This window comes from Cyrtonyx montezumae, unplaced genomic scaffold (assembly GCF_038088225.1).
Source record: "Cyrtonyx montezumae isolate F1298 unplaced genomic scaffold, pur_monq_1.0 scaffold_0, whole genome shotgun sequence".
Taxonomy (NCBI): Eukaryota; Metazoa; Chordata; class Aves; order Galliformes; family Odontophoridae; genus Cyrtonyx; species Cyrtonyx montezumae.
The window spans coordinates 17,137,649-17,160,135 of NW_027071824.1; the positions used below are offsets into that span (position 1 = coordinate 17,137,649).

The following is a 22,487-nucleotide window of genomic DNA, read 5'->3' on the forward strand; positions in this document are numbered from 1 at the left end:
TTGGATTTGCTTCATTTGGGCTGTTGTATTTCTGTATTTCCTAGCTTGTGCATCCCTCCTGGATCAAGCACATACAGAATGTTAATGTTCTTGATGACCAGACTTGTTTTTTTCTCCTTGCAAATGCATTTTCTACATTTTCCATGTCAGCAATGGGTGTCCTTCCCAAGATAGTTTTGGGCTGACAGATGTGCATAATTTTCCATCCTGTAAATAAAAGGTGGCACCATTTCTCTCCTTGTTTAAAATACCTGTATGTATCTTCCACTGATCGTTTCCACTTAAGAAGTGCTAATTAAGGGCCTCATATGAAGGGCTTATTAAATTATTAGGGTCATTAATGGCTGTATTTCTTTGATACTTATCTGAAAGCTACAAATCAACAGTCTTTTGTACGTACTGCTTGCACCAGAATCATCAGTTAATACTTACTGGTATGGACAGGAACAAAGGATTGGGATAAACTCACATTACGTGGGAAATCAAATTAGTTTATAATGTGTTGTGGTTTTCTTTTTTTTTTGCCTTTGTGAAATGGAAGCCCTGAATTCAGCCCCTTCTGCTGGCTAAGATGTTTTGGCTTTGGGAAAGAACCAACACTTCATTCACAATACTGAGTTAAAATCTCTGGGCCAGCCATCTCTGTTTTATGAAGCTTTGAAAACTACAGTCCTTCAGAAAGGAAAAGATTTTTCCTTCTCCTGTGAACAGAAGTGAGTATGTTTTCCAGTCCAGGTAGCTGTGCTCAGTGACTTCTGCTAACAGAAATGTCACAGGATAAAGCCGTTGCCTTGAGATGGACCTAAGTGAGAAAGTTTTGCAAACAACTAGATATTGCCTACAGTTAATTTTTCGTAATGTTTTGTGAAATAAGTTGGAAAGACTGCACTACTTTTTGTGAAGCCTAACACCTGAAAAACAAAACACCATCCTGCCTTCAACAGGCCTTTCTGGAGTTAAGGGTTGTTTACTCTAAAGGATCTTAGAGCAAGCAACAGCTTTTTACTCCAACCCCAAGGCAAAAACTCTGCTTTTGTTTAGCATTCATGGGTGACAGCAGGCATTCATTCACATTCCCTCCAGATGAGTTTTTGAGTAAAGCATCATGTCTCTGTACACAAAAAGATGGCCCAGGTTTGATTTCTGACCTAGGACTTTGCCCTTCATGGAAGAAAATGTCATTTGTTACTAGCTGAAGGATCTGTAGTGACACATTACAGGGAATTTAATCAGGAGTTGAGGACTGCACACTGAAATCCTAGGAAACGAATCAAGGCACAGAAGAATCCAGCTCAAAGTGCAGAGGTTTCTTGCATTTAGTAGAATAAGCTATAAACAAAAATCTCCCAAATATAAACTCTAAACATTTTTGATGATCGTCCCAGCGAAGTGTTTCACAGCATGAAAGGCAGGTCTAAGTTCTTCTCACCAGTGCCACAGTAGATGTAGCCATATTGCTTAGACATTGGGACATGATAGAATGTCAGTCCAAGCCACAGCAGACTTCTCAACACCACCACAGTGGATCCCTTTTCAAGCTGGACAGTCCAGGAGCCTGCAAGAGAACATGTGCTACTGAGTCACTGCAAATAAGAAAGGCTGAATTCCTAGGGCAAGGGAGAAGGACTGTGGTGGGTTCTGCCCAACTAGTAAACAATGTACAAGGATGCATCAGTATATTGGAGTTTCTGGCACCTGAAAAGAAGAAAATCAGAACAAAAACCTCAATATCCTTTCTTTTGGCAGTTCTGCATTACTGGCTGCGCTCATTTCTAGGTGTCTAGTTTTGCACTAGCACAATCCTACAGCCCTAAAAGTAGTGTCATATGCATCACAGGAAGGGTCCCCTGGAGCTTCAGACTTGGATACTTTATCTCTAGGAGAGGCTACTTGGCTGCTTCTGAATGGGCAGCAGTGTACAGTGTAAGTCTTTAAAGACTCAGGAGATTTTTGCACTGAGGAGTTTCACTTCTGACTCAGTTTCATGTTTACACTACAGACAAACAACTGGAATCACCTTAAAGCAAAGCTCTCACTACATTATACTGGGCAGGATCAAGATAGGTATATGGCATTCTGCATGTTACTGCACTGTGAAAGAGTTCTTGTGGAAGTCCTACTTAAAACATGAACTAGTGTCTCCACAAACAGTGGTTTCATACAAGGCAACCCCAAGTCTCCCATGCAGCCTCTCCAGTGCCAGTTGTAGGGAAACAAACCGGACTGGATCTTAGCTGGAGTAAATGCACACACTATGGTTCAGCCACTGAGATGACAAATTGTGACTGACTGAGTCTCCTACAAAATCCACACATTCCTAAGCAACTTCATTATTTGAATAATATGGAAGCTTAGTTGAAGAAGACTTCATTACAAGGCAGATCATCCAGTGACTGAAGCCCATGACTGAAGTACCACAGCCATCTGCTGTCAAAGCACAATCTTTCAAACAACTTCTTGAACTTCTAAAGTTTTCAGCATTTGCTGCCAGCAGTAGCAAAACTACATATGAGGGCATTGGATAAGTGGCAAGCAAATAAATCTCAGTGTTAATTGTGACAAGTAACTTTCCATTTCTCCACTGAACGCTGAACAGAGTTTTATTTCAGTGCAGGGTTTTTGCAGCTTCAGCCTGCAGAAAAGATCTGCAGTCCTCTATCTAGGTACTGGTGGTTCTTGCTGCAGCTTCCCGTGGTAGTTTGTAGGGAAGACTGTAAACTTTTGAAAGACTTTCTCTGGTTATGGAATGGAGAACTTCCACTGTCTTTGATTTTGAACCAGTCTTCCAAGAAGCAAGAAGCAAGTCTGTCAAGGACAGTACTGTACCTTGTCTTGCTGGATGGTGAAAGCCCTTAGGGATTATCTAGTTTGCTAATGCCTCCCAATGTAATGGAGGCACCCAGCACTTTCAGTAGATGTGATAGCTTGTGTACATGTGTATATATATGTGTGTGTTCATGTAGACAGGTGAATGCTTTGCCCCAAACTATTTGTAGTCAAGAACAAAAAGAAATGCCTGGAGCATGACAACTGGGGAAGGTGAGAGGGAAGACAGGGATACTACTGCTCTCAGTTTCTACATTTGGATTCAGGCTTTTTTGTTGGACAAATTCACAGAGAAGATAGAATAAATCAAGTTCTGCTTGATTTAATCCACTTATCTATGCTCAGGGGAAATATGAATCCATGATCTCCTCGGAACATGTACCTAGTGTCACACAGCCTTATCAATCTCTCTGGAGTATTCATCAACAGTTAACTCTGCTGATCAAAGGAACTTCCTATACACCTTCAAACCTGGCAGAAATGGACAGATGTAATGGAAGACAGTTCCATTCATTTTTATGCAACATCTCTGAAGGTTGTGATGGACAACTGCTTCATTTTCCTACCGTCAAGCTGCAAACTCCCAAAGGACTCAAATTTGTCACTTCATAAATATGAGACCTTTAAGGAATATTGTTATACTTCACAGCCTTTCTCATCCCTGATTCTGCATCTAGTTCTGTGCAAATATGGGCAATAAACTTTTGCTGATGCTGCGCAAGTCTTCCTATGAAATGAGGACCTGAACAAAGCAAGCAGTGTACTTAAGGGCATCCCCAATTGGACCACTGCGACAAAGATTGCTAACTGAAAGAATCCAGAGTAACTGCCTGAAACTGTAATGCCATCTGCACTCAGATCCTGTTTTCAGCCACCATGATGACCAGCCATTGAGCTCATATTCATTCTGCAGAGTCAAACTGCAGCAGCAATGCCACTTTCTACCTTTTACTAATCAGATCATTGGGGAGACTTCTCTAAAGCAGCTATCAAAGGTGGTTCTTTTTCCAGTATATTTTTCCAGTCTGGATTTCTGCAATGCACAAAACACATTCAGAAACTGTGTTTGATACTCTGTGCTGACATTTGCCTTCTAAGAAGACATCACAATCAAGTTGTAGAACTTGCCTTCTATTTTTGGATCTTTTCTCTAAAGGTTAGTTATCTCAGTACTGATTTTTTCCATACCACACCATGTTAGCTGCATTCAAAGATATAGTCTAGAAAACACAGTTAATAGTTGAACTCAAGAGGCATGGATTTGTTCTTGAAAGATCCAAGACAACTGCATTCTCTTCCATCATAGCTCAAATCTCACAATCAATCTTTGAATTACATGATGCTTTATCAGGACTTTTCTTGTAGGAATTTTAAATAATGATGTCATAAATCACTCTAACATTATTTTAGTCAATAGCTAATGGACAGTATAATATAATAGCTTAAAATGGTTATTCTTTCTTCTTCAAGGGAAAGCTTAAGAAATGCATTTAGTAGTATCATATTAAAAAGAATCAGGGGAATTACGAAAATCATATGCTTCATTTTTCTTCTTTCTTTTGTTAAGCTTCCCTGATATAATAAATGGTTCTTACCGTTTAATGAGTAAAATCATTACATAGGTGGGTGTAGGTCTGTATTAATATGATGAAGTGGGATGCAGGGTTCAAATCCTTTCTAACACTGGCTTTATCATTACCCCTGTGTCAAGCAAAGTGTTTCTTAATGTAAGATCAGGAAGCTCAGAACATCAGTCTGTATGGTATAGCGACACATCTAGATTGAAGTTGTCAGGAATTTTTATTGTTATTTATTTATTTTGTATTTGAGGGAATACAACTGCCAAGTAAGAATTGGCTTTCCTAGAGTTAAATACTGCTTTTAAGTAGCATCTGAGTGTGAGGGTGCAGCCTTTATTGCCCCTACACTAGAATCAACTTTGCTTATCATGCAAAGCCCGATGAGGTACAGGGAACTCCCAGACGCCATTGCTCTCATGCTAGAGATTTCTTTCACAGCAGTGCTGCTCTGGTAAGGTCTCCATTCTTCAAAATATATGTTTTCAAAACAGCAAGTTAGTTCTTAAGCTGCGCCCTGCAAACCTAAGATAGCCAAACACTGTTCTGAAACTATTGCCTGCTGCTGCTCCAGAAGGGAAGGGAGGGAGCTGCTGTGTGGGAGGAAAGAGCATGGGAAAAATATCCGCTGGAAGAAGATCTGGAGCTTCCTATTCCCCCTTCGGAGCAGGCTACAGCCTCCACCCCTCCAAACACAGGCAGGAATTCTGAGGAGTTCCTTACATCTTTCCCAAACATGAAAGTGCTTTGAAGATCCTGATGCTCACCCAGTGTTAAACCACTGCCTTTTTTTATGGCCCTTCAACAGCTGCCAGGACACCAGGGCTGAATTTCAAAAGTCAACCTCCTTCTCAGCTTCTTCCTTTGCAGTCGCCAATAGAAATCCCTGTCTCATCCCCCATGTCTGTCTCAGCTATGGGCTGAATCTTTTAATTCAGAGGCAAGAGGGTGCGTAAGGCTTTTAAATAAAAAGACCTTTTAAGAGTTCTGTTTGCAGAACTTTCCTGCCATTACTGGTCCACTTTCAGTATGACCTCTCATAACATTGCTGCTTTGGAGGTGATTCAGCAAAGCCTCATTTCAGAGTAGGTTTGAGAAGAAACAGCTCTAAAAGCTAGACAGCCTCACAAGGCTGAAAGCTCACGCTGGGTTGTAAAACTGACATTATCAATTGCCTTCAAAGAAGGAAATGTCTCAAGGGAAAAGTAGATACTCCATGGCTGCGCTTCCCACGATACACAGTTGCAAGAACAGGTTATAAGGTATCTTGCCACAGTCAATCTTGAGTGAGTGTGAAGCACTGACTTACTGGACAAATATTAACACTTAGAGAGGGAGAACATAACTATTTCCCTCTGCAAAAGCAGCTGCAGATTGGCTGTGTGACCCCAGGCACTTAACTCTGACAAAGTTATGCTCCGACCATGGGATTAAGCTTCTATTTCCCTCCAACTGAAAATCCCACACTGGGAAGAGCTTCCTACCTCTAATTTGCTGTCTGTAGGGAACAAAGATTAATTGCAAAGCAGAACAGCTGTAAGGAAAGGTCACTGTCCTCCAGCTCTCAACAAGTTTCCCCACACGGACATTACGGGCACAGCCTAACAACCATAAGGACACATATAAGCACTATGTGGGGCTCAAACTCCATGCCACTTACTGGCTGCAAACTAAATCTCTTTCATTTGCTTGACATACCACCTGCACCCCATATGTTAACACTGCTGTCAGTATTTTCGGTTCCCCATGTAACTATTTAATAATAATTAGATAGAAACACAGATTGGTTGCACATTCATGACTATTTTAGAAAGCCATTAGAGTCAGGAAAGCAGAGCTTAGAAACAAACACAGCCAGGAGGCTGTTGCATCATCCTAATGGCTGCCACATCTTTGACACACAAATATGGCCGTTCCCAAACCTCAAAGGAAAATTATCTTACTTTAGAGAGTTTTTCTCTTCATTACCCTTCCCCACTGGGAACATGTCTGCAGCAAAAAAAGACAGACCTGAGCACAAGAAGTACCTGCTTCCTGCTGACAAGGAAGATTCAGAGATTGCAGCTTTGTCCCAGACTCACAATATTCAGGTGCCTTATATAGGGTGAAATTCAGACAATACCTAAACATCTGACAGCAGTGCTGTTTAATTCAGTCAAAGCAGCCTCCGCCCTCAAACCTTTATTCCCACCTTCATAACCCTTCCACCATACAGACTGCAGAAGTGTTTTATTTACTGCTCAGTGAACCAAGTCAGGGAAACAGTCTGGCTGCAAAACAGTGTAGTAAAAAATAAAGTTATTTTTCCAGCTGGAATCTGGCTGCACAGCCAGCAACGTTGATACAAAAGAAGGGACAATACACAGACAAATGGGAAGCAGAGGATGGGAAGCACTGAAAAAGCTAACACAGAAGCACATCTAATTACAGCCTCCCATTTAGCACCGGTATTTTGCCTGTTAGTTCTAAATCCACTTGATAATTAGAATAGAACTAGAATCCTTTTCTCCTACCAGCTATTTTTTTCTTACATTTTTGACATTTAGAAAAAGATGTAGATTTAGCACAGAAAGCATCCAGAATAAAGATTTGGAACAGGGCTGTGTACTAAGTAGAGGAAACAGCAAGACAATATACAGTTGAAACTTCTAAGGAGCAGGAAAAATTACTTAAAATCCCTTCTGTTTGAATTCTGCCTAGAATAATAAAAACTAAAACACGGATCATTGTATCTCAAGTCTCCTGCAGTAAATTTAGAAATCTCTCAGAGCAGCAAAGCACTCTCCTTCCACAGCACAGGTTTATGCTGGATCCCGTCACACACTATATTTCTTTTTCAGCTGGTCGCTGTGGAAACGTTTTTGGAGCGTGCCAGGAGTCACGTAGCATCTACCTGGGGAGCCCCTGCATTAATCCGTCACCTTCGTGGACTTCTGTGAGCCCATTGGTTAGTAGGAAGAAAAAGGAGTCTGTTGCTCCTCCCCGCTCTGAATGAAAGACGCTTCCTCTAAATCTTGCTACAGGATTTCAGGCTCAATACAGCTTCTTTGGGGCTTTTGTCATCAAACAAATGTGATGTCTTTGAAAGAAAGATTAGCAGTTTGATGAAAGGACGCAATGGACAGCTTTGTTCTAGCCATCTTCCCGTAGAGCTTTCGGTCACTGTCACTTTCTTACCCAAGGGAGAATATCTGTCTGACTCTCAGAGGAGATTATGGCCACCTTGTAAGATTTTGCCTCTCCTGATAACAAAGCACTGGCCACTTTCAGAAGGTGATAATGATGAACAGGGGCTGGATTAGGGGCAAAGAACCTCACATTGATCTCTGAATTCTGGGACAACACAAAGCAGTCAATGCTGGGATTCAGAATCCACTGAATGCTTAGAGCACATCCAATTCACTGTCCTGGAGGAGAGGCAAAGCTACAAACCCTGTCAGTCCCCAAGTTGTTCTTCTTACCTCATCATCAAGTTAGCATGTCTAGTTTAAAGGATTCCGGATGAAGAACAGATGGCACAGATAGCAAACAGTGGATGTTTTCATACAAGGCCAGATATGAACTCTGGCCCAAATTACCTGTAGAGTTTACCACTTCCTGAGAAGACTGTCCACAGCACAGGACAGATGTGTTAATATTGGAGCTAATTCTGAACACTAAAGATGGCCAAGCATCTTTTAGTATCTATAGTAGCTTAGAAAGACATGCAGGCGACAATTGCTGTACAAATATACCTAAAGATCAACTGTCCCTCATCCTTTTCCATCAACACACTGCTACACACCTCTTCAGCACGCAGAATTTTAATCCACGTGATATTTGTTTATAGCAAAGCCAGACAATGTCTGTTGACTCTCTTCCTGCAGAAGTTCTTGCAGCCAAAGGAACAGCAAACAGCAGAGGAAAGCCATATGTAAGTCTGGCACCAATGCCAGCCAGTGCAGAGGCAGAAACTGCCATTCCTTATGTGGAGCCCCTTCAGAAATAGATCACTCCTAGCAAAAGCTGACCTGCTTAGGGCTCATTCTGGCATCCAGTGACAGATGGATCACCCTAGAATTTCCCCTTCGTGTAATTTTTCATCATTCTCTAGAAAAAAAATGGCTTTGTTCAAGGCTGACTGATGCAGTGATCAAAACACAGCTACTGGTTTAGCAGCCTTTCCCCATTGGTTCAGCAGGAAGTTAATCTCCTTTTCACATCCTGTGAACCAAGAACTGAAATAGAAACAGGGTGGGCAATGTTTTCTTTTACTGACTAGGAACAGACTTAAAATACAATCCCTGAAAAGTTTCTATGAAGACCGCGCTTCTGTTCTCATCATTTCACCGCAGCAGTCGGGAGAGTGAAAGACTTCACCACAGCACAGTTGATGGTCAGCCCTGATCCAGTATAAACTCACTCAAGGCCTCTGACTAAACAAGACCCCTGAGGTGATATAGACCTAGGACCCAAAAGTAGTGAATGCACTGCTTTATTACCAAATCCAAAGGAAAAGAAACTCTTTTCCAGAAATCAAGGCAGTCCATTGACAGCCAATCTAAAGATATAATAGTAGCTGGCTCTGGAGTCCTGCTGTGCTGCCAGATGAGAGGTTTCAGACAGATACTGAACTCCTGAGCTAGCAGCACCCCACCTGTAGGAGTGTCTTGTGTTGCTCCCAGATAACCTTCTGGGGTCACTGCAGGAATGGCTTTAGTAGCTTCTGAAGGCCTCCCAGGCCACATATTACTAGCAAAAATGATCAATATATCTACATAACATGCTTATGTGTTTATACATGCCCATTGCATGCCTCTGGTCACTGACAATACTCAGAATGTTTCTTTTTCTGGTATGGTCCAGCAACCATTCCAAAAATTGTCTCAGCTTGGAAGGGACAGGGTCTCTTCTCCATACATACTCTTCAGGATGCTGATACACCACACACAGTCTGGGAGCTCAGGCTCTACCCTCTCCTTATTCTGATCCTATTCATGCTTTTCTTTCTCATTTCATTTTCTCGTGGTTTCCTTTCCGGCTCAACACTGACAATGCTGGCACCTTAGTGCACTCTGCTGGATGGTAGCAGCAACTGCTACCCTGGAATTATTTCTAGGGATGGGTGACTTCAGTTTTAACAGAGAAATCCAGGTACCAGACAAAAACAAACAAACAAACAATCAAACAACAACAACAAAAACCCCATAATGTAATTAATAACTCACTAAGCCAGCTATTCGGTTCCACTCCTACATCTGAAAATCACCAGCAGTTCTGATCTACGCTCATCTATTAGACTCTGTATGTACCACTGTGCTATAAAGCTTGTTTATCGAAACCATTTTACTATTGCCCAGTTTCACAGATTCACTGAGCCTAAGGATCATGTCTCCTAAATGGGAATGAGGATAGCTGGGAACCACACTTAGTATTTTGGGTTGCTACCTCTTCTTTTTTCCTTGCTAACGTGCAGCACCGTCCTCTCATTCATTATGGGCCTTTTAGTTTGGATTGCAGTGAGACAGTTTGAAAAGCCTTGTCCCCGTGTGGCTCTTGGCAAGCTTAGAAGCAAAGTGTTCTTGCTCTCGGCTTTCACAGAGCTGGGGAGGTGCTGCTTATTGTTAAGCAATGAAAGGGGAGGGCTCAGGTCACATCTGTGAAATGTTAGCAGAGAAGGGAGGCTGGGTGAAAGTAGGTGGCCAGCACAGCACAGCACTCTGCTGGATTTTGCAAGGCCACTGGGGAGATAGGCAGCCATTTGTCTTAGAGCCCTGATAACGCGCCGACTTGCTCTCTGCTGGCTAGCTGGGGTTGTAAATACCTCTGCAGACACAGACTCTTCCAATGGCTGGAGACGGAGGATGATAGGGGATTAATCGCCTGAGGGGGACGGTCCAAAAGAGAGTTAATTAGCTCTGTTAATGCATGGAGATAAAGCAGGTTCATGTCTCCTGGACCTCTTTTGCCCAGCATCTGGGCTTTTTGGGACAGCCAACATGAAGCTACCAAAATGGCCCTTGAGAGTAGTCAAAGGAAACTCTCCCTCACTTAAAAACACAACCTCCCCATCCTCAAGGGCCCATTATGCCCTATCTGTTTTGCACAACCGATAAAGAGTGTGCTAATGAAGCTCAGATGACAGAAAGTTAGTGTTCTGACCCAGGCTACCGTTAAGGAAGTTTACAGAAAGGCTAACGCCCAAAGTATTCAGTCAAGGAAATGGTCAGGAATCACTTTATCTGTAATGTTCTATAACGAACACTGCAAAAACAGCATGCTTTAAGAAATTAAATATTTTTTCTAGGCAATTCTCCCCCTCTTCTAGCTGAATCTCGAAACAGAAAGTGGATATGACTCACTATGATCCACCCTGCCACTATATACCTATTCAGAACAATGCTACAAAATCTCTTCCTGCATTAGAGTCAGCAACTATATCTGAAGATATGTCAGGTCCTCAGTTCACCCTCTGTGATGGACAGTGAGAAATCGGGAGTATCCTCAATATTCTTTTAAGAGTACATAGTTCAGGAAGCAAATCCAGATGTTTCGAGAGTCCTATCCTTAGGGTCTCTGTCTCAATAATCTCCTGTCACCTCTGTGCCACTGTCACTGGAAATGAAGAATCCTAACATGGTTATCCATAGCTGCCATCACATTTACAGCCAGGCATACCAGGAAATCATCTGTTTTGGACACTTACATACCACTGGACATCAAACTGAACTCAAGTTATTAATGTCTGGGGCTAGTAACTTATATTTCCATTTGGCTAGGACACATCTCCAGAAAGATATCCAGCACGATGTTAGGATACCAAGAGACACACTTAACTGTGTCCTTGCTAGCAGGTTCTCATTTCACTGGTTAGATTTCCACCAAATTTTTCCTTTCAGTTTTTTTCTGGCTATAATTTCCAGCTGCTGGCTCCTGTTATGGTTATCTCCAGAGTACTAAATAGAACTCAGTACCCAATACTTAAAATCCATGGAGTATTTACACAGTGTAACACAGTCGTTCTCGTGTTCTTTTCTGTAGATAAACAGATTGAATTGTTTATGTCGCTCACCAGCCCTTGAATCATTTTGTGGCTCTTTTCTGCAACCTCTCCAGTTTTGCAACATGCAAATAATACAGTCCTGATCCCACCAGTAATCCAGCAAAAGTAAAGTCACCTCCCAGTTCCTATTTGCTACACCCTTGTTTATACATCTGCAGATCTTATTAGCCTTTTAGGTCTGAGCATCAGACTGGGAGCTCACGTTTAGCAGGTTGTGCCTGGATTTCTTCTCAGAGCCGCAGCTTCTCGGATACAATTCTCTAAGTCTGGCTTGCACTTCCTGTTCCTGGATATATGATTTTGTAGTTAGCTACACCAAAAGGTAGCTTATTTTAGTAAGCCAGGTTTACCAGGTCACTGTAACTGTCCCACCTTTGTCATAATTCATCTCTCCACCAGTCCCAATTTCTAGCTCATACACTGCTGAATACTAGTACTGACACTGGTTCCAACTGAAGCCCCTTCTGTTCTCTGCCAGGAACACACACCCATTCAGTGATTTCTGAATCACAACTACTAATCAAAATCAGTTTAGGGAGTATGTATGCAGCGCTGGAACTAATTAAAGGTTAGCGTCATCCTTATGCCAGAAGCCTGTTGAGATAATACGTTCAGGAGTAACTCATTTGGCTCTGCCATTTTCCTTTTTTTGGCTCGCAGTAAAGGTTACCTAATTATTTTTTCCCTTAGCAGATTGTTAGAAACTGTCTGAAATTGTATCTTATTGTCTTCATTTGATGCAAGGCCATATTTTCGTTTCAATGTAAATACAAACAACAACAAAACCAAACTGTTGAGCATTTCTGCTCTTCCACATTCTTGCCAGCCATTTTACCATCACTGTGTCATGACAGATACCAGTACTGTTACTGTGCTTTCTTTCCTCTCAACATACTTGAAAAATTCCTTCTTACAGTTTTCAAACTAAACAGCCATGGATTACTCCAGGTAATTCTGATTCTCTTTGTCATTTTCTACTCATTATAAATTCCAATTGTATCAATCATTAATTGTTCCCAACTTTCTGCATTTCCTTTTATGCTGATTTTTAATTCTAATTCTTGTTCTTATATCATGAGTGTACCAGTGAACTTGGTAGGCCTTCAGCCAAAAGTCCCTGTTTCTTGACTGGAAGTCATGACTTTCTAATAAACTCTTCTCACAGAAATGCTATTTCCACTCATGTTTTTGTATCTACATTTTTTTTTCCTTTTTCTCTCCTCTGACATAGTTTCCTTCTACAACAGTGTTTAACAGTGCTCTGTTGGTGTTTTTTATCTCCATTTCAAAGCATTCTGATTCAGTAATCTACAACAAACCTTCGAAGACAACTTATTCTTTTTTTTTTTTTTTTTCTGAAGAGTAGTTTGATAGTTCCTAAGAACTGAACTGTCTGTCCCCTATTTTACTTCCTCCCTTCTATATCCTATATTTACTTCGTCCCTCCTCAAGCTTTCTATTCTACACTAGTACCTTAGGCTTTATCCCATCCTTTTCTTTCATCCATGCAGAATGTAGCACTGCCTGAACTAGTACCATGAACACAGTAAAATCATCCTTTTCCCTCTATGCTAGTGCGTGACAAATGGCTATTGTTTCATAGCTACGCAACGTCAGGTCAAGTGAAAATGCTGTAGGCATGATAGGAATTATTGCTGTTAGCTTTGCTGTATGTCACCTACAGGCATACATAAAACTCTCACAGCTCTAGTTCCTGAACTGTTATTGCCCAGGGTGCTGAACTCCCTGCAGTAGAAAAGACTGTGCTGGCAATCTGCCAGAAGCTCAAAGGCTACATGTAATTGTGCATAAATTTAAGCAGATTGTCTACTTAGACAAGAGTAAACAAGCTTATCTTTAATGCAGACATATGGCCAGCAAAACCTACAGATCCCAGCATGCAACATTTTGGCCAGCTGGCTATTTGGATCAGAACGAAGCACTGCACGATCTGATACTGCAGTGACAGAAGATCAGTATCACAACCCCTCCGTGTTTAAAAATCCCAAGTCAGGCCACTCGAATTGATGATTTTGTTCAGAGAACTGGAAATTTTAAAAGTAGACTGAATTTGCTTTTGAGGCAGTAGTGTTCACCTTCTACCACTTTTCTTTCCATTTATTTATTTAAAAAAAAAAAAAACAGACTCACAGTATGATCAGGGGAGGACCAGCAACTGGGTTGAAAAGATAAAGAAATAATGATAAAGAAATAATTCTCAACTCTTAAAAGTACACAGATAACCACATAGATACACAGACAGACAGAATCTGGAACCTGCAATCATCAGAGATATTACTGGTAAAGATAAGGGTGGCAGACAGCTTCGTTATAAAACTCCAGTTGTTGCAGTCTTGCACTAAACTCTTTGCTTTTATCATTGCATCCTTTATTCAATCCGGGTTTAACTTCTTTTCTTTCCACCTCTCAGCTGTCATATAAAATCTTCCCTCTGCCTCCAACTTTCCATTCTGTAAGACACCTCTGCTCTCCAATAATTACATGCCATACATTTTATGGCAGTTACCTCCTTGACATCTGTCACAGATTCTCAGTCTTCAATTAATAAAGAAAACTATTTCAACAGAGTTACTTTTAGACAGGGAAAATCAGCTTTTTATCCCTCAGCCCTGTTCTTTTGGTGTTTTAAGAGGCTACTGGAACTCTAGCCAATAAAGGTTGGGAACATCATCAAGATGTCACTCACCCCCTGATCTACTTTTTAAGATGTATATATGCTGAGGGCAAAAAACAGTTCTGGCTTCAGATCACAATCTATTCTGGATCTGATATATCTGTGAACTCCCATTTTGATTCTGATAACAACCATTCAAGAATGGATCCAGCCAGACAGGGAAACCTTCAGGTCAGAATGTGGGGATTTGCCAGAGCTGCAAACAACATGTCAAGAATCAGAAAAAAGCATTGTCTGCTCCAGGTCAGGACTAACATGCACTGGAAGAGTTGAAAGAAAGTGATCCAAGAACGAGAGTTCAAAAGGCTTGCAACAAGAATGAGAGACCTTGGCAGAGCTGTGCTGATAAAAATCAGTGCAAAGCCTGTTTCTGTCCCTTGTTCTTTTTTTTTTTTTCATTACATTTTTGAAAGCAACCAGTACTTCAGGCAACCTGAATGCTTGCTAAAGAGGTGGCTTGATCTTTCATTAATGTCAGAGCTCCTATCTGTGTATGACAGAGTGCAATTAGAGAAGCTATATGCTTTGCTGATCCTGTAATCGGTTCTTGTCTTATTTCTTTAGTCTGACAAGCTCATCCCATCAATCCCCAGGTTCAATCCAAAAAGAGCAAGACAATGCGGCCAGAGCTGCAGAAGCACTATGATGAATCTTTTACTCTTCCATTAAGAAGCACTCAGCTACATTTGAGCTCAGGTAGTCTTCCACAGGTAATCTTTTTTGAGGAGAATGAGAACTGCATTAACAGCAACAGCCTCTCAGGAAGAGGGCAAAGGTTCATGCTTACAGAAACCTCAGGTTGCCACAAGAAGACAAACATGACGGTGACATGGCTGAGCCTTATTTTCCATCTGCCACTGGGAAAATAAAGATACATAGGGACACCTCTGTCACAGGCTTTGCTGAAGTCAGGAGGTAAAATAGCAGTAAGGGCAAGAGCAGGGAAGCACTGGCCAGAAAACCTTTAATGAGGATGTGACAGCCCTGGTACGTTTAAAATACTAAGTGTTTATAATTACTTGAAAAAGGAACCAAGTACAATATTTAGAAAAGATAATGTTCCTGTACAGATTACAGGAGCTTCCTCTAAACATGACAACTGTATTGTAATCCACACCTTGTCTCTGTGGTGTTTCTCAGACTATGCAGACCACCTTCCCTTCCATTGTATCTTCTGATTTTGCCATCTTTACCTTGTGGGACATCATGCTCCAGAGAGTCCAGAAAGTCAGTGGATGGGTCCAGGTCAGCCTTTTCCAGCAGGGTTTTATTCTTCAAGTTAACAGGCTCAGTAAAATGGAAATAGGAACTTAATTTTTTTGCTTCCATCAAAGAAAGACCTGCAAACAGCCATTTCTCACCGTTAATACAGGGTGCTGGGCTGAAGTACATTGCATCACAGACTGTCATGTTGTTTCTCTAATGCCTGCAGTACTGGACAGCCTTTCTTCAGTTGACACTGTGCACTGTAAACCATGCTAATTGTGGTCACAGATAAGCAGCAAGCTCTGAGTCAAGACCAACTTTCTGTGCCTATTTGGTTACATCCTATTGTGTAGATGCAGAATTCACTGCAGGTGTAATTGCTAAGTACCCATATAAACTATAGACAGACAAATGAAAGTACAGGTTTATTGATTTAGATTCTACTCCCACCTTCCAGGTGAATTGCGCACCCGAACATTAATGATTTTATTAAATTAATTATGTTAATTATTATTAACAGCTCTATGGAATGAGTCACAATTGCAGGGGTGACATTAGACTGTCCTCTCCCTGTTCATCTCACCCAAGGAAAAAAATATAGCTGAAATCAAAACATCAGCTAGAGAAGGAAATCCATCTTCTACTGCCTTTATGATCAAAGTACAGTTGATCCTGATACAGACAATGAACATTTACCTTCAAAGCTTCTGTTTTCATGCACAGACCCAAGAGGAGTCTTCATAAATGCACGTCGGGGGATGATACCAACTGCTCTGTCTATCTGTTCTATTGTAGCTACAAGGCGGTTCTCCTCCTTCATTGTGAGCTTTAAAAAAATAAAAGTAAAAAGGCAAATCTTAAAGGCAGGGCTTTCCTTGGTGATGTTTCTGAAAATAAACTCAGTGTGACAATAGAAACCAAAACAGATTCAGCTTGGAGCCCAACAGCACCATGAGGATGATCACTGATCAGACATTCTTTTCACAAGACAGGACAGGTATCTTGCTATCTAACAGTCTAGACTCACCAGAAAATTAACTGTCCCTCCCTTCATTCATCCATTCCACCCTCCCAAATAAGCTACATGAGTAGCTTATTTATTGTTCTTAGAATGAATGGGTACTTGCAGTTCCTGTTTAATGCTTCAGGAGCTGTACCAATTGTACATAATAAAGCACAAAGGAGAAATTGTATTTCTGAGCCACATCTAACGGAATAACTGAAGGAAGAGTTCAATCAAGAATCTGCTACACAATGACAGAAAATGGGAAACTGTCTATGTTCCACCTGACATGAACAGGGAACATTCTAAGAACTAAACAAGCCACAGAAACAGCCTCTCTAAACAGATGTAAAATAGGAGCCATGGAGTCCCACAGATCCTCATTTTCCTAACATTTAGGGTAGGAGTCAGCGGTATCCAGGTGAAAGCGCACTGGATCTGAGGAAAGAGCTGCCCCTCAGTGGGAGATTTTGTCAGCTGAGACACAAGTGCCAGTTACCAAAGGAGTGTTTCTGTGACCCACCAGCTGCTTCTTACAAACATGAAGTCTGTGTGGTGCGAGGGCTACAGCTGCAGCAAAGGGAGCTGGGAAGTGTTCTGCTGCATTTACCTCCTTACCATCGTCCAGAAATCTTTCGTCGTCTTCTGTGTTTACCTCGGCGTACTCATACTCAAAAGAAGGATCTCCCTGGAAGCGGCCCTGCAGAAGCTCCGCCTGTGCCACCATCTCCTCGGTCGCCGGCGGCAGGAGGCTCCACTCCACGCAGTTCAAGCTGTCAGCCACAAGCGCGACGCGGGCCCGGACCCCGTCAGGTATGGGACACAGGCCTCGGATCACCGCCAGGCTCTCCAACCCCAACCCCTTATCCCAAGCCCCTCACTCCCCACGCCGCCATCCCGTCTCCCGGGGCCGTTCCCCGCACCCCCTTCCGAGCACCTGTAGAGGCGGCTGCGAGGCGCAGCGAGGTCGGGGCCCAGCCCCTGCGCGATGTAGTAAGCGTCGCGCACGCCCTGGATGCAGCCCCAGAACCAGACCCTCTCGAAGCGGTAGTCGCGCTGCAGGAGCGGCAGCGAGGCCTCCAGCGGAGCCCGCTTCTCCAGGCTCAGCCCCGTGTCCCCGCTGGCCGCCAGCTGTAGCGAGATGTGCAGCGCGGACGCGTCCATGGCCGACGCGTCGCCGTTGCCGGGCGACCGTCGTTTGGGCGGGACTTCCGCTGGCGGCAAACGTCAATCAAAAATGACGCCTGGGCAACGGCGGGACCCGCCTCCCCGCTGCCATGGAAACGGGCATTCAAGAAACAGCGCCTGCCATGCTAATGGTGCAAACCAGCTTCATGCAAACTGCAGCAAATAAATAACGAGGTCGTGCAGCTGCTTAGACAGATAAAGTTTGTGTTTGATGTCTTAAGGAAGTTTAAAATTTTATACGTGCAGTATGTAAATATATGTAGACACAAAAATATTGAAATCCATTGTTACATCGTAAGTGCTTGGATTTGTTTTTCTTCCATTTCCTGCCACGTCTAAGGAAAGCACAGCTCTCGGGACTGCTTTCTGGAACAGTTGTCACCTGCCTGTCTGTCAAGTGTGATGTTTAATGACCTACCAGTGTGCAATCCGACCCATTTGTTTTACTTAGGTCTCAGGAAAAGCAACTTGCATTCCTGAAGGTTAACCACCTCTCTTTAACGTGAATCATGCAGAGCATGCAAGGAGTGACCACAAGCTTTTTGTCCATGCCGCCACCTACCACCATGCCTTAGCTTGATTTTCCCTGTGGGAACAGGCATTTCTAAGTTTTGTAAACTCATTTAATCACCAGTGTCTCTAGAACCATTTGTTACACTAACATTTTTTTATAAGGCTGGCTGGCTGGTCAATAACCACTAGAGCTAGTGTCCTAGAACTGCAAGCCAAACTCATTTCATACAAGTCAGAGAGGCAAACTGAGACCATAATGAATTTCTGCCACTGTCAACCACAATTGGATTCAAACCAGATGCTAGTAGCTGAGAGGCTCTTTAGCTTGTTATGGATCTTCTAAGCCACCCAGTCTCCAGTCTTTGCCCATCCTGACTGAAGATTATAAAAAAGGAAATCTGTAGCTTAAGGAAATTCTTCCTGGTTCAGTAAAGTCTGGCAGGTAACTGTATTCTGCCTTGCTTTGTCTTGACCCCAATTACTAAACACTGATAAGCATCGGGAAGTAAGTGGTTGTATTATTTAACAAATGAAAGGTCAAAAGCACTGCTATTCAGCAAGGTCAGAGGTTACCATCACTGTTATTAAACAGTTTGAAAGCAGTTCTCCCATCGGTTGCCATCCCAGGTTCAAACAAGCAGCTCAGCAGTTGGAAGGAGGGAAGCCAGGAGGGAAGAAAATAGGCATCAGGCATCATTCAGCTGGGCTCAGGTCAGGCAGCTTTCCACTGATAACCTCCCTGGTTGAGGAAAGGTGCCGTGCTCCAGTGGTGCACAGCAGTCTCCCATCAGAGCACTGAGCTCTCCTGCCTTGACCAGACCAGGCATCTATGTACCCATGTGCCAAACTGCTTCAGCTCCTCCCTGCTCTGCTCCACAGCACAGCTGTTCTGTTATAGCTGTTTCGGATAGCCTTTCAGGTGAGAAATCAAACTCGAGTTCCTTTTCACTCATCTTGGGCTTCAGTATGAAGCTGACATAGCATTTTGCAGTACAAATATCTTGAAATATATGTAAGTTACTGCTGAGCATACAGTGGCTCCTGTATTCCTTCCACAGTTGAAACAAAGTTGAAAATACCCTTAGTGATATAGTAGGAAGTGAGTTTGTTTTCCTTCATTTCTGCAGTATGCCTCATCTCAAGGGAAAGACATGCAGTTATTTATCCATGTCACCGTTTCTGCTGGCACGGATTATGAAAACTGTCCTAGAAATATTCTCGAAAGACAAACGTGCTGTCTTGGGCATCTCCTAGGCCATCGTTCCTTTGAAGTTCTATCCACTGCCTGGATTACTTCTTCAAGCAGCAGAAACAGTCTGAAATTGATTCTGATGGAGCTGAAAATATGCAGGGAGATTATTCCTCCCAGCTGTGTTGAATATAAAATCTGATTTTCCTCCCATTTACCTCAAACCTTTAGGCTGTCTCCGGCTTCAGAAACCTTGTGGCTTTGAGTTGTTCCTTTGCATGTATATCACCACTGTGTAAGACCAATAGTTTAGGAAAAGACATCAAACAAGAAAACAAAGTATGGAGTTTTTCTCAGAAGACTAAGAGATGGTTGACTGAAGGAAAGGAGATTGTGGATGACAAACAGTTGGACAGGCTTCAAGAGCTGCAAAGTGAAACCTTGAGCTATGCTAAGCATAAAATATGGCACTGGAGATAGGCAACAGTTTAACAGCAATAGGAGGCATCAGGGGTGTCCCTACTTTTTTCTAACACTGCCTCTTCCCTCTTTTAGAGATTGTACTAAATATGGCAAAACTCTGGGAGTACTCTGAGCGCAAACTGTTAAAAGAAAATGGATGTAGGTCTTTTGGCTTGTCGAAGACCAATGCTATTTTCTCCATTATAGAGATTGGAACTCTCTGCACAGTCACTGGGATCCTTGGAGAGGAAGGGGTGAAGTCTGCAGCTCAACCACATCTGGAATCACTGCAGAAGCATCCCCAGTAACAAGTTAGCAATAAATTGGGCTAGTAGGTCAGGTTGTAAACAGCTGCACTGAGATAAAGAGGATATCTGTGGGATGACTGTGACAAGCTTTCCCTAGAGATTCTCTCTGGCATGATCACAGACAGGCAACACACCCCCCAAAAAATGGTTATCCCGACATAGTTAGTTTGAGATGGAAATGAGAGACAACAGCTTTGTTGTATTTGTGACACAAAGTTTTCTGTGTCTATGAGGTTCATTTCATCACTTTCCTATTAAGTATCTATCTTCTTGACTGCTCCTGGCATATGGTACAGGTATAAAGTGTTTGCTGGGTAAAAGCACCGATTTGATGATTACCTCATCTTGTCTGGGCATCACGTGACTGAACACATATAGCTTTTGTTGTATTCTCCAGGTACCCGATGAGGTTGTGGTTGAGGTTGTGGAAGGGGGGTTGTGGTGAGGAGGGGGTAGGCCTCTTCTCCCTGATAAGTAATGACAGGACGAGAGGGAATGGCCACAAGTTGCGCCAGGGAAGATTTAGATTAGACCTCAGGAAGCATTTCTTTTCTGAAAGAGTGGTCAGGCACTGGAATGGCCTGCCTAGGGAGGTGGTTGAGGCACCATCCCTAGCGCTGTTCAAGAAGCGTTTAGATGAGGTGCTAAAGGACTTAATTTAGTAGTTGGGTAGAGATAGTGATAGGAGGATGGTTGGACTAGATGATCTTATAGGTCCTTTCCAACCTTATGAACTTATGAACTTATGAACTAGGTGAGATGCAACTCTTTTACCTTGTCCCACTGTGCTGCCAGTCAAACTGCCTACAGTCTGAGAAGGAAGATGCTGCTGAGGAACCTTGGATAGAGAAAATATCACAATGAGAGACTGGTATGGAACTGTAGGTCTTGATTGTGGTTGGGTTTCAGAAGAATTTAATGCATTTTTGAAATATTCACATTTCAAGCTACCTAACATCCTACTATCTCAGCATAAGGAGTTAATACATTCACAAGAGCTAACACAGGATATATTTTTTAGATATCCTAAGCAAAGATAGACAGAACTTGTATGAACAATTACCAAACAGTTTTGGTGGTTCCTAGGTTACAGTTTGCTCCCCTGGTGTTTACAAGTTCAGTTTTTAAGACTCACACTCATCTCTTCACCCCAAGCTGCAGTTGCCACAGTGAAATGGTGGAAGTGTGCGTGATGGTGGCAGGGACCTTAATGATTTTGGCTTTTCAGAGTCATGACCAAGACCATATATTCCAGAGAGAGGGGAATTAGCAACCATCAGAAACACAGTCTTGATGTAACCAAGTTTAATCAACCTGTCTTTGGAAAAAAGGCCAACAAGTCTGCAGTTTGCAGGTGGCTCCAGACAGAACCTCTCTAATGGTTTAGCACAGATACAAGAAAGACCTGGGTAATTGTGAAGAAAGCAAACAAGCATTTGGCAAGCTGACAATGAGAAGAACACTTCTGGCCTTCTGTCTGGGAACTTGGATCAGAGTAAGAAATTGAATCTGGCTGGACTCTGGGATCAGAACAATTTACTAGGCAGATTTCATTAACTAAAGGTAAAAGTTTTCAGAAAACGCACTTCTAGTAAACTTTGGTTTTATCTAGGCAGTGCTTTTTGAAGTTGGAGATGTATATATTTCTCCCTTTGTCAGATAGTAAGAGTCCAAAGAACTTCTTGTCACTATCTGTAGTGCTATTTCCAATGTGTTGTTCTTTTGTTTCCTTGGGAAAGGCCTTTCCTATCTGAAATTTCTACTCAGTCTCAGGTACCTGCTTAGATCTGTTAAGCTTTAAAAATGCACAGGAGCTAGAGATCAGCTCAGATGGGGTGGGTGGCTTCAGATGGTTGTCTGCACCTTGAATCTGGACTTCCCTCCTGTAGAGGTGTTTGCATTCTTGTCTCTGGGCCACTGTCTCTTGTCAATGTAGCTCAGTCATCCCCTCAGTAAGTCTTCTGCATTTGTGTGGATTCACTCTTGCCACCTGCTGCTGAGTAACTCTGAAACAACCCATCTGCATTGTGCTGACACTTTTGTGTGGTTTCTTTTCCCAGGAATGGAGTCAAGTCAGGTAAATTATCTCTGAAAGGGGAAGGAAAAGAGGGTTCCTGCTCAGCATCTGCTGCAGAGTCTGATCTCCTGCTGACTTCCCCTCCCTGTGCAGTGTGTAGGCCTCCATCTGATTGAGCCTTGCTGTTGTACTAACAAAGAGGGGTCTTCCTCCTTTTTCCTGCAGTACTGAAAAGTGTTCTTTTTGTTCTCAAGAAAATGTTACTCCTCTGAAATTTCCAACTGCTCTTTCCTGTCTGTGTTCACTTCTGGGCAGAGACAGAAGAAATATGAGATGACCCAGGAGAGAGAACAGCAGAGACTTCTGCCTAAACTGTTTGAACAGCTAATACCCTTTCCAAATACTAGCACCTGGGAATCCTTTAATGACTTGAATAGTGCTTTAGGTAGACTAAATATCTC

General features: G+C 42.5%; 1 protein-coding gene across 1 annotated transcript; it reads right to left on the reverse strand.

Moving 5' to 3' along the window:
* Positions 1–1,305: 1,305 nt before the first annotated feature.
* RSPH9 (radial spoke head component 9) lies at positions 1,306–17,513 on the reverse strand. The gene is made up of 5 exons (XM_065755626.1): positions 17,287–17,513; positions 16,960–17,122; positions 16,043–16,172; positions 15,334–15,480; positions 1,306–1,555 (listed from the first exon to the last, which is right to left on the reverse strand). Exons 1-5 carry the CDS (start codon positions 17,511–17,513, stop codon positions 1,395–1,397), a joined length of 828 nt encoding a protein of 275 aa, XP_065611698.1. The 3' UTR covers positions 1,306–1,394.
* Positions 17,514–22,487: the final 4,974 nt, after the last annotated feature.

Coding starts and splice junctions, on each gene's coding strand:
- RSPH9 (XM_065755626.1), bottom strand. CDS start 17,513: ATGGACGCGTCCGCGCTGCACATCTCGCTACAGCTGGCGGCCAGCGGG. Junction 16,173..16,959: donor TTCTGGACGATGGTAAGGAG/GTAAATGCAGCA, acceptor ATTTTTTTAAAG/CTCACAATGAAGGAGGAGAA. Junction 15,481..16,042: donor TGAAAACAGAAGCTTTGAAG/GTAAATGTTCAT, acceptor GGCTGTTTGCAG/GTCTTTCTTTGATGGAAGCA.